Consider the following 17,953-nt stretch of genomic DNA (forward strand, 5'->3'; position numbering starts at 1 on the left):
AAAATTTAAAATGACATTTTTAGACATATTTTGTATTGTATTATATATTATTTACGTATTTTCCTCAACGTTGTATTTAGACTTTTATTATAACCATAAATACATATTTAATGATGTTTAATCTCCTCTAACTGACTAAACTAAAGTTTTTGTAGAAACAGAAATTAAAGCTGCAAAAATAATCAATTAATTGTTAAATAAATTCCCAGTTTAGTATTTTTTTCTGTTTTAAATCAAATTAATCTGAATTTCTTCGAGTTTGTGACTCGATAATAATGAAAATCATAATAATATTTTTTCATTACGCAGTTTGAGGATAAAGTCAACTTGTTTTTGTTCGATAAGTTTTTATTATATTATATATTATTTACGTATCGTATCTCCAATGCTGTATTTCGACTTTTATTATAACCATAAATACATATTTAATAATATTTAATCGCCTCTAACTTCTGCATAAAAAAATCTAAATACATAAAATTACAGCTGCAAAAATAAGCAAATAATTAAAGTAATTTTTTTCTGTTTTAAATCAGATTAAACTGAATTTATTCACATTTGTGACTCGGTGAAAAAAACTCGGATCAACTTTTTATTACGGAAGATGATTGTGGCCGGGTCGGAGAAAAAATGATATTAATAATAATAATAATAATAATATCTTTTCATTATGCAGTTCAAGAATAAAGTCGAAACAACGAGAATTAAGTCAACTTTTTTTGTGTTCAGTAATCATATTTTGTATTATATTATATATAATTTACGTATTTTCCTCAACGTTGTATTTCCACTTTATTCTCGTTATTTCAGCTTTATTCTCAAACATATTAATGATTTATTTTTTCTCCTACCGGCCACAATCCTCCCATAAATATCCATAAATTTTGTATTTTATAGATCATTTTTTTATGCAAAAATGTTAGAAAATGCATTTTTTTCCGCCTCTTGATTTTCTACTTTTTTCACTTTTATATCAGAATAAACTGAATATTTTTTGGCAGTTTGAAAAAACAAACTAAACTACATTCAGAGATAATTTGGGACTTTTATAATTATTATTTAAACAAATAAGAAATACACAATAAAATTAAATAGAACCATCATAAACTGAGAGCTGCAAATAAACCAAACACAAACAATAAAAAATAAAATAATAATAATAATGTTTTTAAAGCGAGTGTTTTAGTTCATGTGTTTTTTATTCTTCCCAACAAACAGATAATATTTTAATATTTTAATATTTTAATATTCTACATGAAGCTGATATGAGGCGCTGAGATACTCAAATGTCTGAACGTTTCTGCTGAGACGATAAAAAGCTGCAGCTGAACTCTTTTAATTCACTGCATCATATTTATAAAAACTGCTTAATTTATATGATATTTAATCTGCACGAACAGCTGGATCACTTTGCAATAAGCCGTTTTTATGAATATGATGTTTAAAGAGAAATATAATCTTCAGAAAATGTGCGAAACATTTGCAGAAACAAAAGCACGAAGCCGTTTTATATTTATTTTATTTGTTAAATTATGTTAATAACCCAAATATGATAATATTGTGTAAATAATTCATCTTCTCTTCAGGCATTTCTGTTTATTTCGTCTGTTTTTTTGAGCTAATTTGCCAAAAATGAGACAGAAAAACTGTTAAAAAGTTGAATTTAACTGATTAAATTATTATAATTATTATTATGCTCATATTTTCTATGGAATTACTGATAATATCATTATTCTGAATTATTTTGGCTGCAATAATGAAATCATGACAGCACAGAATTATCTTTATTATTATTATTATTTATATATTTTTTATTTTTTATTATTATTATAATAACTAGTTTGGATGTGTCTTTTTGTGTCTTATTCTGATCATTTTGTGTATTTTTTGTGTTATAATAAGTAGTTTGAATATGATGTTTGTTTAGTTTATATTTAATATATTTTGTTTGTATAATTAGGTTGTAAATTCCTGAGCGAGATAATCAGCCGACAGTTTTTAATCTTTTTAATTATTAATCAATAACATTAATTATATAACCGAACTTATAAATTATTAAACTATTAAAAACAAACCTTTGCGTCTCGTACGGTTTCATGAATCTGCTTCAGTTGAAACGTCTCGTTGCTCCTGATGACGCTGAAAGATTCAAACACTTCCTGTTAGACTCAAACGCTGCGTCTTTGTGTGTCTGTGTGTCTGTGTTGGACTTTTTGTGTCTTTTTCTGATCATTTTTTGTCTTTATTTGCTCTTTTTTTGGTCAATTTGTGTCTTTTTGTTTCATTTTTGGTGTGTTTTTGTCTATTTCTGATCATTTTGTGTCTTAATTGGTGATTTTTGTGTCTTTTTTGTGTCTTTTTTGGTCAGTTTGTGTCTTTTTTGTGTGTTTTATGTCATTTTTTGTTTGTTTTTGTCTATTTCTGATCATTTTGTGTCTTAATTGGTGATTTTTGTGTCTTTTTTGTGTCTCTTTTGTTCATTTTTGTGTATTTATTGTCTTTCTTGTTTCTTTTTTTGTGTCTCTTTTGTGCTTTTCATGTCTTTTTCTGATCATTTTGTGTCTTAATTGGTGATTTTTGTGTCTTTTTTTGTGTTTTTTTGGTCAATTTGTGTCTTTTTTGTGTGTTTTATGTCATTTTTTTGTGTGTTTTTGTGTATTTCTGATCATTTTGTGTCTTTTTTTTCTGATTATATTATGTATTTCTTATGTTGTTTGTGTCTCTTTTTGTCTTTTTTGTGTCTTTTTTCGTTAATTTGTGTCTTTTTTGTGTCTTTAACTCAACACGGCTGACAGTTCTGGCACCAGTGAACTATAATAATAATAATATGGTAATTATCATTATAATTACAATAATAATAATTAATTTTACTGTTTTGTTGCATCATAAAACAATTTCATTTTCAGATTTACGTCACATAATAAATTCCGTTTCCGTTATTCCCAATTTATTGCTCATTTATTTCATTATTATTTTTTATTATTTATATTGTATTTGATTTTAAAATATATTAAACATATTATATTTATATATATGAGTTTTATTTTATAATCTTTTCTTCTTTATGGACGTTCTAAAACAGATTTTATCTCAGTTTATATGATCACTAAAGATCTTTAGATCTCTGTCAACTGAAGCTTCATGGGTCATTAAAATCTTTTAATTAGTCCTTTAATTTCTCATTTTTCCCAACAGTTACCTCACTTCATCAGTTGTTGACTTCAATTGATCATTTTAAATAAAAAGGACACAAAATGATCAGAAAAAGACATTAAAAAGACACAAAATTACCAAAGAAGACAGAAACTGATCATAAAAAGACATTAAAAAGGCACACAATGACCAAGAAAGACAAAAAAATACCATAAAAGACACAAAATGATCAGAAAAAGACACAAAAACGACACAAAATTACGAAAGAAGACACAAAATGATCAGAAAAAAACAAAGAAAAGACAAACAAAGACACAAATTTACCAGAAAAAGACGCAAAATGACCAAGAAAGACAAAAAAATGACCAGAAAAGACACAAAAAGACACAAATTTACCAGAAAAAGACATTTCAAAGACACAAAATGACCAAAAGAAACAAAATGATCAGAAAAAGACACAAATTGAGCCAAAAAAGACACAAAAAAGGCACAAAATGACGGAAGAAGACAGAAAAGAGCAACCTGTTTTAATGATATCTGATATAATTTATCTTAATTGACTTTTAGACGTTTCTGAATCATTTCAGCTAATAACTCAGTAATAAAAGATGTAAATCTGCTGATTGGGGGAAACGTTCCCGTCGTCCTGCAGGATCAGACGTGTGAAGCGCTTCCAGCCTCTGATCTGTTGTCATGGTAACGAGGAGACTCTTTGTTGTCATGGTAATGAGACTCTTTGTCCTCCGTCGTCTCCGGGCGGAGAAACAAGAAGTTACAACAAGAAGTTAGAGCGAGAAGACGCAGACAGCTTTGAAGTGTCGAGTGTGACCTGACACACAGAGTGTGTCTGTGTGCGTGTGTGTGTGTGTGTGTGTGTGTGTGTGTGTGCGCGTGTGTGTGTGTGTGTGTGTGTGTGTGTGTTAATTCTGAAGGCTGATTTACCTCAACAAGCAGGTTTTATTGTTGCTCTTTTTTACATTTTACTCACTGTGGCCTTCTATAATATATATATATATATATATATATATATATATATATATATATATATATACATATATATATACATATATATATATAATATATATATATATATTCTATAAGTTGAATTTCTCTGATAAATAGTTTTTTTAAAAATTGGAATAAACTGAATTTATATATTAACACTTCTTGAAGTGTAACGAATGTTGTAAAAGAGAAAAAAAAACACACAAAATGACCAAAAATAAAGAAACAACATCACCAAAAAAGACACAAGATGACCAGAAATGTCCAAAAAAAAGATTCAACCTGACCAAAGAAAGACACAAAATGACCAAATAGCAACATAAAACGGGTAAAAAGACAAATAATTTGCAAAAAATTACATAAAATGACCTGAAAAAATGTAAATTGATACAAAAAACCCAGACAGTTACCTAAAAAGATACAAAATGACCACAAAAAATGACGTTAAATTACCTAAAAAGTTTGCTTGACATAATGTTTCCAGCCTCTCCTGTCCTCTCCTCTCTGCTCTGTGTAAACAGCCTCTCCTGTCCTCTCCTCTCTGCTCTGTGTAAACAGCCTCTCCTGTCCTCTCCTCTCAGCTCTGTGTAAACAGCCTCTCCTGTCCTCTCCTCTCTGCTCTGTGTAAACAGCCTCTCCTCACAAAATGACCAAAAAAAGACACTTTAATTATTGTTTATTGTTGAACTTCTATAATATTTATTCATAATATTTGTCGTTGCTGCTGTCTTTTAATACTTTATTTTATTGGTAAATAAACATTAATATTTCTGACACAACTAATCAGGTTTAAAGTTTTATGATACAAGTATAAACGTCACGTGCTGTAAGCTGTTGCAGAAAGATCTGAACTGTTGCCTCATTTTAAACCACTCCTCAAAATGATCAGAAAAAGACACAAAAAGACACAAACTGACACAAAATGATCAGAAAAAGACACCAAAAGATACACAAAGACACTAAAAGATAGAAAACAGACACAAAAAGATACAAAAAGATACAAAAAAGACACAAAAAGATACAAACAGACACAAAAAGATACAAAAATGACACAAAAAGATACAAACAGACACAAAAAGATACAAAAAAGACACAAAAAGATACAAAAAGACACAAAAAGATACAAAAAAGACACAAAAAGATACAAAAAGATACAAAAAAGACACAAAAAGATACAAACAGACACAAAAAGACACAAAAAGATACAAAAAAGACACAAAAAGATACAAACAGACACAAAAAGATACAAAAAGATACAAAAAAGACACAAAAAGATGCAAAAAGATACAAAAAAGACACAAAAAGATACAAAAAAGACACAAAAAGATACAAAAAGATACAAAAAAGACACAAAAAGATACAAAAAAGACACAAAAAGATACAAAAAAGAAACAAAAGACACAAAAAGATACAAAAAGATACAAAAAGATACAAACAGACACAAAAAGATACAAAAAAGACACAAAAAGATACAAACAGACACAAAAAGACACAAAAGATACAAAAAAGACACAAAAAGATACAAACAGACACAAAAAGACACAAAAAGATACAAAAAAGACACAAAAAGATATCCAAAAAAGACACAAAAAGATACAAAAAGATACAAAAAAGACACAAAAAGATACAAACAGACACAAAAAGATACAAAAAAGACAAAAAGATACAAACAGACACAAAAAGACAAAAAGATACAAAAAAGACACAAAAAGATACAAAAAAGACACAAAAAGATACAAACAGACACAAAAAGACACAAAAAGATACAAAAAAGACACAAAAAGATACAAACAGACACAAAAAGATACAAAAAGATACAAAAAATACACAAAAAGATACAAAAAAGACACAAAAAGATACAAAAAAGACACAAAAAGATACAAACAGACACAAAAAGACACAAAAGATACAAAAAAGACACAAAAAGATACAAACAGACACAAAAAGATACAAAAAAGACACAAAAAGATACAAAAAAGACACAAAAACATACAAACAGACACAAAAAGACACAAAAAGATACAAAAAAGACACAAAAAGACACAAACAGACACAAAAAGATACAAAAAGACACAAAAAGATACAAAAAGACACAAAAAGATACAAACAGACACAAACAGACACAAAAAGATAGAAAAAAGACACAAAAAGATACAAAAAAGACACAAAAAGATACAAATAGACACAAAAAATACAAAAAAGACACAAAAAGATACAAAAAAGACACAAAAAGATACAAACAGACACAAAAAGACACAAAAAGATACAAAAAAGACACAAAAAGATACAAAACAGACACAAAAAGACACATAAAGATACAAAAAGACACAAAAAGATACAAACAGACACAAAAAGACACAAAAAGATACAAAAAGATACAAACAGACACAAAAAGACACAAAAAGATACAAAAAAGACACAAAAAGATACAAACAGACACAAAAAGACACAAAAAGATACAAAAAGATACAAACAGACACAAAAAGATACAAAAAAGACACAAAAAGATACAAACAGACACAAAAAGACACAAAAAGATACAAAAAGATACAAAAAGACACAAAAAGATATCCAAAAAAGACACAAAAAGATACAAAAAGATACAAAAAAGACAAAAAGATACAAAAAAGACACAAAAAGATACAAAAAAGACAAAAAGATACAAACAGACACAAAAAGACAAAAAGATACAAAAAAGACACAAAAAGATACAAAAAAGACACAAAAAGATACAAACAGACACAAAAAGACACAAAAAGATACAAAAAAGACACAAAAAGATACAAACAGACACAAAAAGATACAAAAAGATACAAAAAATACACAAAAAGATACAAAAAAGACACAAAAAGATACAAAAAAGACACAAAAAGATACAAACAGACACAAAAAGACACAAAAGATACAAAAAAGACACAAAAAGATACAAACAGACACAAAAAGATACAAAAAAGACACAAAAAGATACAAAAAAGACACAAAAACATACAAACAGACACAAAAAGACACAAAAAGATACAAAAAAGACACAAAAAGACACAAACAGACACAAAAAGATACAAAAAGACACAAAAAGATACAAAAAGACACAAAAAGATACAAACAGACACAAACAGACACAAAAAGATAGAAAAAAGACACAAAAAGATACAAAAAAGACACAAAAAGATACAAATAGACACAAAAAATACAAAAAAGACACAAAAAGATACAAAAAAGACACAAAAAGATACAAACAGACACAAAAAGACACAAAAAGATACAAAAAAGACACAAAAAGATACAAAACAGACACAAAAAGACACATAAAGATACAAAAAGACACAAAAAGATACAAACAGACACAAAAAGACACAAAAAGATACAAAAAGATACAAACAGACACAAAAAGACACAAAAAGATACAAAAAAGACACAAAAAGATACAAACAGACACAAAAAGACACAAAAAGATACAAAAAGATACAAACAGACACAAAAAGATACAAAAAAGACACAAAAAGATACAAACAGACACAAAAAGACACAAAAAGATACAAAAAGATACAAAAAGACACAAAAAGATACAAACAGACACAAAAAGATAGAAAAAAGACACAAAAAGATACAAAAAGACACAAAAAGATACAAAACAGACACAAAAAGACACATAAAGATACAAAAAGACACAAAAAGATACAAACAGACACAAAAAGACACAAAAAGATACAAAAAGATACAAACAGACACAAAAAGACACATAAAGATACAAAAAGACACAAAAAGATACAAACAGACACAAAAAGACACAAAAAGATACAAAAAGATACAAACAGACACAAAAAGACACAAAAAGATACAAAAAAGACACAAAAAGATACAAACAGACACAAAAAGACACAAAAAGATACAAAAAGATACAAACAGACACAAAAAGATACAAAAAAGACACAAAAAGATACAAACAGACACAAAAAGACACAAAAAGATACAAAAAGATACAAAAAGACACAAAAAGATATCCAAAAAAGACACAAAAAGATACAAAAAGATACAAAAAAGACAAAAAGATACAAAAAAGACACAAAAAGATACAAAAAAGACAAAAAGATACAAACAGACACAAAAAGACAAAAAGATACAAAAAAGACACAAAAAGATACAAAAAAGACACAAAAAGATACAAACAGACACAAAAAGACACAAAAAGATACAAAAAAGACACAAAAAGATACAAACAGACACAAAAAGATACAAAAAGATACAAAAAATACACAAAAAGATACAAAAAAGACACAAAAAGATACAAAAAAGACACAAAAAGATACAAACAGACACAAAAAGACACAAAAGATACAAAAAAGACACAAAAAGATACAAACAGACACAAAAAGATACAAAAAAGACACAAAAAGATACAAAAAAGACACAAAAACATACAAACAGACACAAAAAGACACAAAAAGATACAAAAAAGACACAAAAAGACACAAACAGACACAAAAAGATACAAAAAGACACAAAAAGATACAAAAAGACACAAAAAGATACAAACAGACACAAACAGACACAAAAAGATAGAAAAAAGACACAAAAAGATACAAAAAAGACACAAAAAGATACAAATAGACACAAAAAATACAAAAAAGACACAAAAAGATACAAAAAAGACACAAAAAGATACAAACAGACACAAAAAGACACAAAAAGATACAAAAAAGACACAAAAAGATACAAAACAGACACAAAAAGACACATAAAGATACAAAAAGACACAAAAAGATACAAACAGACACAAAAAGACACAAAAAGATACAAAAAGATACAAACAGACACAAAAAGACACAAAAAGATACAAAAAAGACACAAAAAGATACAAACAGACACAAAAAGACACAAAAAGATACAAAAAGATACAAACAGACACAAAAAGATACAAAAAAGACACAAAAAGATACAAACAGACACAAAAAGACACAAAAAGATACAAAAAGATACAAAAAGACACAAAAAGATACAAACAGACACAAAAAGATAGAAAAAAGACACAAAAAGATACAAAAAGATACAAAAAAGACACAAAAAGATACAAACAGACACAAAAAGACACAAAAAGATACAAAAAAGACATAAAAAGATACAAACAGACACAAAAAGACACAAAAAGATACAAAAAGATACAAAAAGACACAAAAAGATACAAACAGACACAAAAAGATAGAAAAAAGACACAAAAAGATACAAAAAGACACAAAAAGATACAAAAAGATACAAACAGACACAAAAAGACACAAAAAGAAACAAAAAGAAACAAAAGACACAAAAAGATACAAAAAAGACACAAAAAGATACAAAAAAGACACAAAAACATACAAACAGACACAAAAAGACACAAAAAGATACAAAAAAGACACAAAAAGACACAAACAGACACAAAAAGATACAAAAAGACACAAAAAGATACAAAAAGACACAAAAAGATACAAACAGACACAAACAGACACAAAAAGATAGAAAAAAGACACAAAAAGATACAAAAAAGACACAAAAAGATACAAATAGACACAAAAAATACAAAAAAGACACAAAAAGATACAAAAAAGACACAAAAAGATACAAACAGACACAAAAAGACACAAAAAGATACAAAAAAGACACAAAAAGATACAAAACAGACACAAAAAGACACATAAAGATACAAAAAGACACAAAAAGATACAAACAGACACAAAAAGACACAAAAAGATACAAAAAGATACAAACAGACACAAAAAGACACAAAAAGATACAAAAAAGACACAAAAAGATACAAACAGACACAAAAAGACACAAAAAGATACAAAAAGATACAAACAGACACAAAAAGATACAAAAAAGACACAAAAAGATACAAACAGACACAAAAAGACACAAAAAGATACAAAAAGATACAAAAAGACACAAAAAGATACAAACAGACACAAAAAGATAGAAAAAAGACACAAAAAGATACAAAAAGACACAAAAAGATACAAAAAAGACACAAAAAGATACAAACAGACACAAAAAGACACAAAAAGATACAAAAAAGACATAAAAAGATACAAACAGACACAAAAAGACACAAAAAGATACAAAAAGATACAAAAAGACACAAAAAGATACAAACAGACACAAAAAGATAGAAAAAAGACACAAAAAGATACAAAAAGACACAAAAAGATACAAAAAGATACAAACAGACACAAAAAGACACAAAAAGAAACAAAAAGAAACAAAAGACACAAAAAGACACCCAGCGATGATAAACAGACACATGTGCTGGGTGTGTCAGTATAAAGGGGCGTGTCTGTCAGTATAAAGGGGCGTGTCTGTCAGTATAAAGGGGCGTGTCTGTCAGTATAAAGGGGCGTGTCTGTCAGTAGAGACCAGTAGAAGCTGGTTTATGGAGACGTGTTGACGTCTCTGCAGCGAGACCAGACACATCTCAGCTCTACTTCCTCTGAACCCTTTCACAATAAAACAAACTGTTATTTCTCCTGACGAGACACATCTCAGCTCTACTTCCTCTGAACCCTTTCACAATAAAACAAACTGTTCTTTCTCTCCGTCTGAAGAGTTTTGTGATTAACGTTCTTCATCAAACTGTTGTTGGTTTTTACTTTCTGACAAATGAAGCAGAAAGACGACGCTCGGACAGATGTTCTCCTCTTAAACACACACACACACACACACACACACACACACACACACAGCTGAGTGGACAGACGGTGTGTGTGTGTAAAGCCCTGTCACTTATTTAAGGTGTGTGTGTTTAGAGTTAATAGTGAATCAGAGCGTTAAAGAACCTTTAGCAGCTTTTAGTTTCTGTCAAATGTGATAAAAACAGAAAAACATCATGTTAAATAGTTTCTGTTTCAAACTGAACAAAGTCGTTCAAAACTCAAACTCTTGTTCTGCATCTTACAGCGTCCCAACTTCTCTGGAGTCAGACAGTAAAGCTTTCATGTTAGAAGGTAAATCATTGTTTTATAATAAACTAAAGGAGAATTAAAGTCAGAGCGTCTCTCTGAAACACCTTTTGAGAATAAAATGGTTGAACTTACAAGAAAAAAACTCTTACTTTGTTTTATTTTCTATAAAACGCCAAATCACAACAGAAGTGATTTCAGGTTACCTTTCCTATAGAACAGCTCTAGATCTGCTCCTTTATGAAACAAACTAAACAGCCTTATGTTATTTATGTTATTTATGTCATTTCTGTCTCTCCATGGTTGGTGTCCAGCTCTCGTCTGCTCTCTGTATCACACAGTTTCCCTTTAACCACCCAGACTGTGGCGACCAGCTATGACAGTCTAATTTGCAGCACACTCAATGACTCAATTAACACTTTGTGCCGTCGATACTGACCGGCGACCGGCTAATGCGACTGACTAATGTGACTAACTAATGCAACCGGCTAATGTGCGACCGGCTAATGTGACCGGCTAATGTGTGACCGGCTAATGTGACCGGCTAATGTGCGACCGGCTAATGTGACCGGCTAATATGCGACCGGCTAATGTGACCTACTAATGTGCGACCGGCTAATGTGACCGACTAATGTGACCAGCTAATGTGTGACCGGCTAATGCGCGACCGGCTAATGCGACTGGCTAATGTGCGACCGACTAATGTGCGACCGGCTAATGTGACCGGCTAATGTGTGACCGGCTAATGTGACCGGCTAATGCGACGACTAATGTGACCGCTCCTTTATGAAACAAACTAAACAGCCTTATGTTATTTATGTTATTTATGTTATTTATGTCATTTCTGTCTCTCCATGGTTGGTGTCCAGCTCTCGTCTGCTCTCTGTATCACACAGTTTCCCTTTAATCACCCAGACTGTGGCGACCAGCTATAACAGTCTAATTTGCAGCACACTCAATGACTCAATTAACACTTTGTGCCGTCGATACTGACCGGCGACCGGCTAATGCGACTGACTAATGTGACTAACTAATGCAACCGGCTAATGTGCGACCGGCTAATGTGACCGGCTAATGTGTGACCGGCTAATGTGACCGGCTAATGCGACGACTAATGTGACCGGCTAATGTGTGACCGGCTAATGTGACCAGCTAATGCGACCGACTAATGTGACCGGCTAATGTGCGACCGGCTAATGTGACCGGCTAATATGCGACCGGCTAATGTGACCGACTAATGCGACCGGCTAATGTGCGACCGGCTAATGTGACCGGCTAATGTGCGACCGGCTAATGCGACTGGCTAATGTGCGACCGACTAATGTGCGACCGGCTAATGTGACCGACTAATGTGCGACCGGCTAATGCGACTGGCTAATGTGTGACCGGCTAATGTGACCGGCTAATGCGACCGACTAATGCGACCGGCTAATGTGCGACCGGCTAATGTGACCGACTAATGCGACCGGCTAATGTGCGACCGGCTAATGCGACCGGCTAATGTGCGACCGGCTAATGCGACCGACTAATGCGACCGGCTAATGTGCGACCGGCTAATGCGACCGGCTAATGTGCGACCGGCTAATGTGACCGACTAATGTGCGACCGGCTAATGTGACCGACTAATGCGACCGGCTAATGTGCGACCGGCTAATGCGACCGGCTAATGTGCGACCGACTAATGCGACCGGCTAATGTGCGACCGGCTAATGCGACCGGCTAATGTGCGACCGGCTAATGCGACTGGCTAATGTGCGACCGGCTAATGCGACCGGCTAATGTGCGACCGACTAATGTGACCGACTAATGCGACCGGCTAATGTGCGACCGGCTAATGTGACCGGCTAATGTGCGACCGACTAATGCGACCGGCTAATGTGCTACCAGTTAATTCGACCGGCTAATGCGATCGACTAATGCTTTGAAATGCCGGCTTTCTTGGATGTTTTTGTTCCGGGGTCATACTCCAGCGAGGGGGGTGGAGCATGTGCACATTATCTGGTTTTCCTAATCAGAGTTGGAGAACATCGACATCAGTGGCACTAACACGTTTACAAGCTCTCGAGTTGTCCAGTTATAGTCAGATTAAGGCAATATTTCATTTTTTTCATGTGTCATGGGTGTTGCATACGTTGTTTGGTAACCGCAAGCTAACATCAGCTTACAGAATATACAAGAAGACTGTCAAAATAAGATGTCTTCAATAAAACATAACACATTTACATTACATTACATTACATGTCATTTAGCAGACGCTTTTGTCCAAAGCGACTTACAATAAGTGCATTCAACCTGATGGTACTAGACATAGACCACAGGAATCGACGCTTATTACAACGATTATTGTCTTTACAATAATAAATGAAATATGCAATCATTAAGATCAGTGTACATGATGGAATAGTGGCATTAGAATATGTGAGAGGCACCAAATTTGGGCTTTTATGAAAAAAAACTAATTCTCCGGGGGCGTAAAGATGCTATGTCACTGAGAAATGTTGTGTGAGGTGTTTGCTGTTTGTGTTTAGCTGCACAAGATTGATGCATTTAAGTTAAAATGTACATTTTTTCCCCTGGTATATATATATATATATATATATATATATCTGGAGTTTTTGTAAATTATCTGTTGAATGTTTGATAATTGGTCATTTGTGCTTTTAACCGTAAAATCCATGAAACACTCAGCTTAATTCAGTGTAAATAGTTGAAATAAAGGTTAATAAAGTGAGTTTAGTGTGCAGTGACTCAGTGAGTCAGTGAGTTCAGCTCTGAACATGAAGCCAGAAGTGAATAAAAGCAGATAAAGTTCATGCAAATGTTCCCTCGGCAGCTCTTTAATATTTGACTAAAGTCAGAGAGACTCAGAGAGAGTCGGTTTATAACACGTCATATAAAATACTACCACCAGCCACACACACACACACACACACACACACACACACACACACACACGGTGTGATTTAGAGGAAATCTTTACACTAAATTAACTGATTAATTAACGGATCAGCTGACTGTCTCTGGATGTTTGAATACTATGAAAAAAAAGTATAAAAAGATGAAAAATCGGATGCAAACAACGACTGGTTGAGTGTTTTAAACTTTAACCTTTAAACTGTGGATGAAAATCTACTTCACACTGATACACTGTGCAAGAAAAAACACACACAAAAAAAAGATTTAAATTGTGAATTTACAGGAAGAAAACCCTGAATAATTCCTGAGATTATAAAGTCGTACACTAGCAAGAAAAAAAATATCCTGGAGATTAAAGTGATACATTTACAGGGTTTTTTTTCTTACAAAAGAAACCTTTTTTTATAAAGTTGTAAATCTATATATATAAAAAACAACAACTCCTAAACCTTAAAAAAAACCCTCCCAATTTCTTGAGATTAAAGTGACAAATTTACAATAATTAAAAATATATATTTTAGAGATTATAAAAGACGTTAATTTACAGGAAAACCCTCCTGATCCTTCACATTTGTTTTAACCAATTCCTTGAGAATAAAGTGGTTAAATTTACAAGATAAAACTCACAAACATTTGGGAAAAATATCAAAAATTCTTGGAGATTAAACCCCATAAAATATCCAGTTTAGATTAAAAAGATATGTAATCTTAAAAATCTCAAATCGACGACAAAAACTTTTATGAAGTCGTAAATAAATAAAATAAATCCTGAAAAAAGTGTATCATCCTAAAGTGCTACATTTACAATAATTTTAAATATATATATTTTCTGAGATTATACAAGTTGTTAATTTACAAAAAAAACAACGTAAAGTCTATATATTTAATATTTATAGATGCTTTACAACCATTTTCTTAAAGCTAAATACATCATTTGGAAATCATTAACAAATGCTTAAAATAGTGTTTAAAATGCTAGGAGAGCAACTATAAACTATAAATAAACATTATTAATTAGAATTTAATTGTTTGTTAATGGCAAAGTAATTATTAACTTACATGACTAAACAATCTATTTACCATTTATAAATGATGATTTAACATTAATAAACTATCTAGCTGTTGTTGTTTTTTTTTAATTTCTGTGTTTGTGAAACGTTTTGTGAAGCTGTTGTTGTTGTTGTTGTTGTTGTTGTTTGTGCAGACGGGAAGACGCGGACCAAAGATAAATACCGGGTTGTTTACACCGACCACCAGCGCCTCGAGCTGGAGAAAGAGTTCCACTACAGCAAATACATCACCATCAGGAGGAAGGCGGAGCTCGCCACCTCGCTGGGCCTCTCCGAGAGACAGGTACACACTCATATATATATTAAATATTAAATATATAACCTGTCAGGTACACACTCATATATATATATATATTAAATATTAAATATATAACCTGTCAGGTACAAACCATAATATATATTAAATATTAAATATATAACCTGTCAGGTACAAACCATAATATATATTAAATATTAAATATAGAGGAGTTTAATTAACTTTTATTGTTTCAAAACTGTTTCTGAGTTCAATTTAAACATTTATGAGAAAAACTTGAAAATGTTTTGAGATTATAACATTCAAAATTTGCAAAAAACAAAACAAAACAAAAAACAGACAAATATTCCTAAAGTTGTAGATTTGTTGGTTTAACTTGGCAAACAATTGGAATACAATTTTACAACTCAAAAAATTGGAAAAGGAACAAAAACGTTTGAGATTAAAGTGGAAAACTTACAAGAAAAAAATAATACAATTTTCAGACGTGCATAAAAATCAAAATTTTAACGTAAAAATTCTGAAATATTCAGAGTTTAATGTGGCAAATTTACAAAAGAAATCACACATTTTTGAGAAAAAATGGAATGCAAACAATTTTTTTAATATAGAGCAGAATTTTTTTCTCGATTAAAGTTGTTACATTTACAAGAAAAAAATAGAAACATTTGGAAATGTGTTTATTTGGTCCATAAACCACCTGGTTTCACGTCTATTATTGCTTCAAAATAAACTTGCAAGTTGATTTTGAAACAAGGAATCACTTTTTATTTCAGCCCGGATCTCTTTGAGTCTTCAGAATGAACCGAGTGTTCTCCTGGGTCACGTCTCGTTTCTGTAAAAAAAAAACACGACATCAGTCACATTTCATTTGTCTAAAAAATATAAAAACGTCTTTGTTTTGCGGCTCCAGGTGAAGATCTGGTTCCAGAACCGCCGGGCCAAAGAGCGAAAGATCAACAAGAAGAAGCTCCAGCAGCCGGCGTCCTCCACCACCACGCCCACGCCGCCCACCGCGGGGGGCAGCGGCGGCGGCGCGGGGGGCGGTGGCGGTGGCGGCAACCTCCATGGGAGCAGCGTTGCCATGGTGACCAGCAGCAGCGGCGGCGGCAGCAACGGGCTGGTGTCTCCGTCCTCGCTGCCGCTCAACATCAAAGAGGAGTACTGACACGTTTCACTGGACGCTGGCGGCGGAGGAGTGGACTAAAATAATTATTCTCCCCAAAAGAACTGTTTGGGTCACTTCCTGCGTCTCGCCACGTCAAAACGCCAAAGACAGACTGCTGCTGCTGCAGAATAATCTTCTCCTGATCAGACGTTTTCCTGCCGGATGTCGTGAACGAACTCTAAACCTCAACGAGTCTGAACGTCGTGTCGACCTCAGGTTGTTTCTACAAGCTGTGTTCTCGCTTTTAACTCCAGCGGAGATCCCAAAGTTACCAAAAAGACTTCCATTTGATGGAATGATGCAGATATAGAGAAACTCAAATTTTACAAATATTGGATTGTGGCCGCTCCATAAACTGCTGATATCTGCCCGACATATGGCCACATTCCCTAAAGAGAAGCAATAATAATTATATCACAGTGCCAACACGCCCATAAAGTTTTAAAGCTCAATTTGTCTCATTTTTACACGATGACAGTGATTTTAATGAGTTTAAATGTGCTGCAGGTTAACCCTATAAAGCCTGAACCTTGATAATTGCCAGAAAATTCAATTTTTTCAAAAAAAAAAGTGTTTATTGAATCTGATGATAAATAAGTATAAATTTGCATATATGAATTCAAAATTTTATCATATTTGATACATCAGGTCCTGTTGTGCAATTTGTTGTTCACAGTTTGTTTTTCTTGAATTAACAAAAAACCTATAAAACGTAACATTTTTAACCTTTTAAAACTTTCCTTTCAACATTTACCCCAACATACAAAATACAACATTTCCATATAACACATCAAACATCTGCTGAAATTAAGTTTTCACAAAATTGATCCCTGGAGGATTATCCCGGTACTGCATGTATCTGATTGTATACATCAAGTTTTTCAGGAAAAAAAATATCACACTGATAATGTAGAGGTCTCAAAAACTCTATCAAATCAAATATGATACACTTGGCTTTATAGGGTTAATATGTGAAGCCTGAATAACTCCCAGTCTGACACGTTCTCGGGCTGATCTTGTGCTGGTTTTTTTATATGTTCGTAACCACAAAGACAAATGCAGTAGGCCTCCATGGATGATTTAAATCAGTCAGGACCTGATTTAATTAATGTTCTGTGCTCGTCTACTCACACACTCAGTCCGCGTCCACATAGTGAGCATATGTGAGAGAGTCAGACTGAGCCAGAAATCAAGATAAAGGACCCCAAAACAATGTCCTTCGTCCTTATAAATGTGTTTTATTCACCAGCAGCTGTCTGCAGACACTAATAATATGTATAGGGGGCGATTTTCCAGCAAATGTTTGCATATTATGTGCAAATAAAACCGGAGCACTGAGACGCAGTTTACTTGGCAGCGCAGTAAGAGGTGCAGATCACTCTTTGCAGATGCTTTGAGAATTACACGGTGTGTTTTTGCCTTAATTGCACATTTAGCGGCTGCAAAAGTGCCACAA

General features: G+C 32.3%; 1 protein-coding gene across 1 annotated transcript in view; it reads left to right on the top strand.

Annotated features, from left to right (window-relative positions):
* Positions 1 to 17,806, top strand: part of LOC131986813 (homeobox protein CDX-1-like) — a 19,636-nt gene extending 1,830 nt beyond the window's left edge. The window contains exons 2-3 of the mRNA XM_059351942.1: positions 15,208 to 15,356; positions 16,243 to 17,806. Of these exons, the coding sequence (XP_059207925.1) occupies positions 15,208 to 15,356; positions 16,243 to 16,497 (404 nt within the window). The 3' untranslated portion in view covers positions 16,498 to 17,806. The remainder of the gene's footprint in view (positions 1 to 15,207; positions 15,357 to 16,242) is intronic.
* The last annotated feature ends 147 nt before the right edge of the window (positions 17,807 to 17,953 follow it).

The sequence above is a fragment of the Centropristis striata genome, chromosome 15 (assembly GCF_030273125.1).
Source record: "Centropristis striata isolate RG_2023a ecotype Rhode Island chromosome 15, C.striata_1.0, whole genome shotgun sequence".
NCBI classification, from domain to species: Eukaryota; Metazoa; Chordata; class Actinopteri; order Perciformes; family Serranidae; genus Centropristis; species Centropristis striata.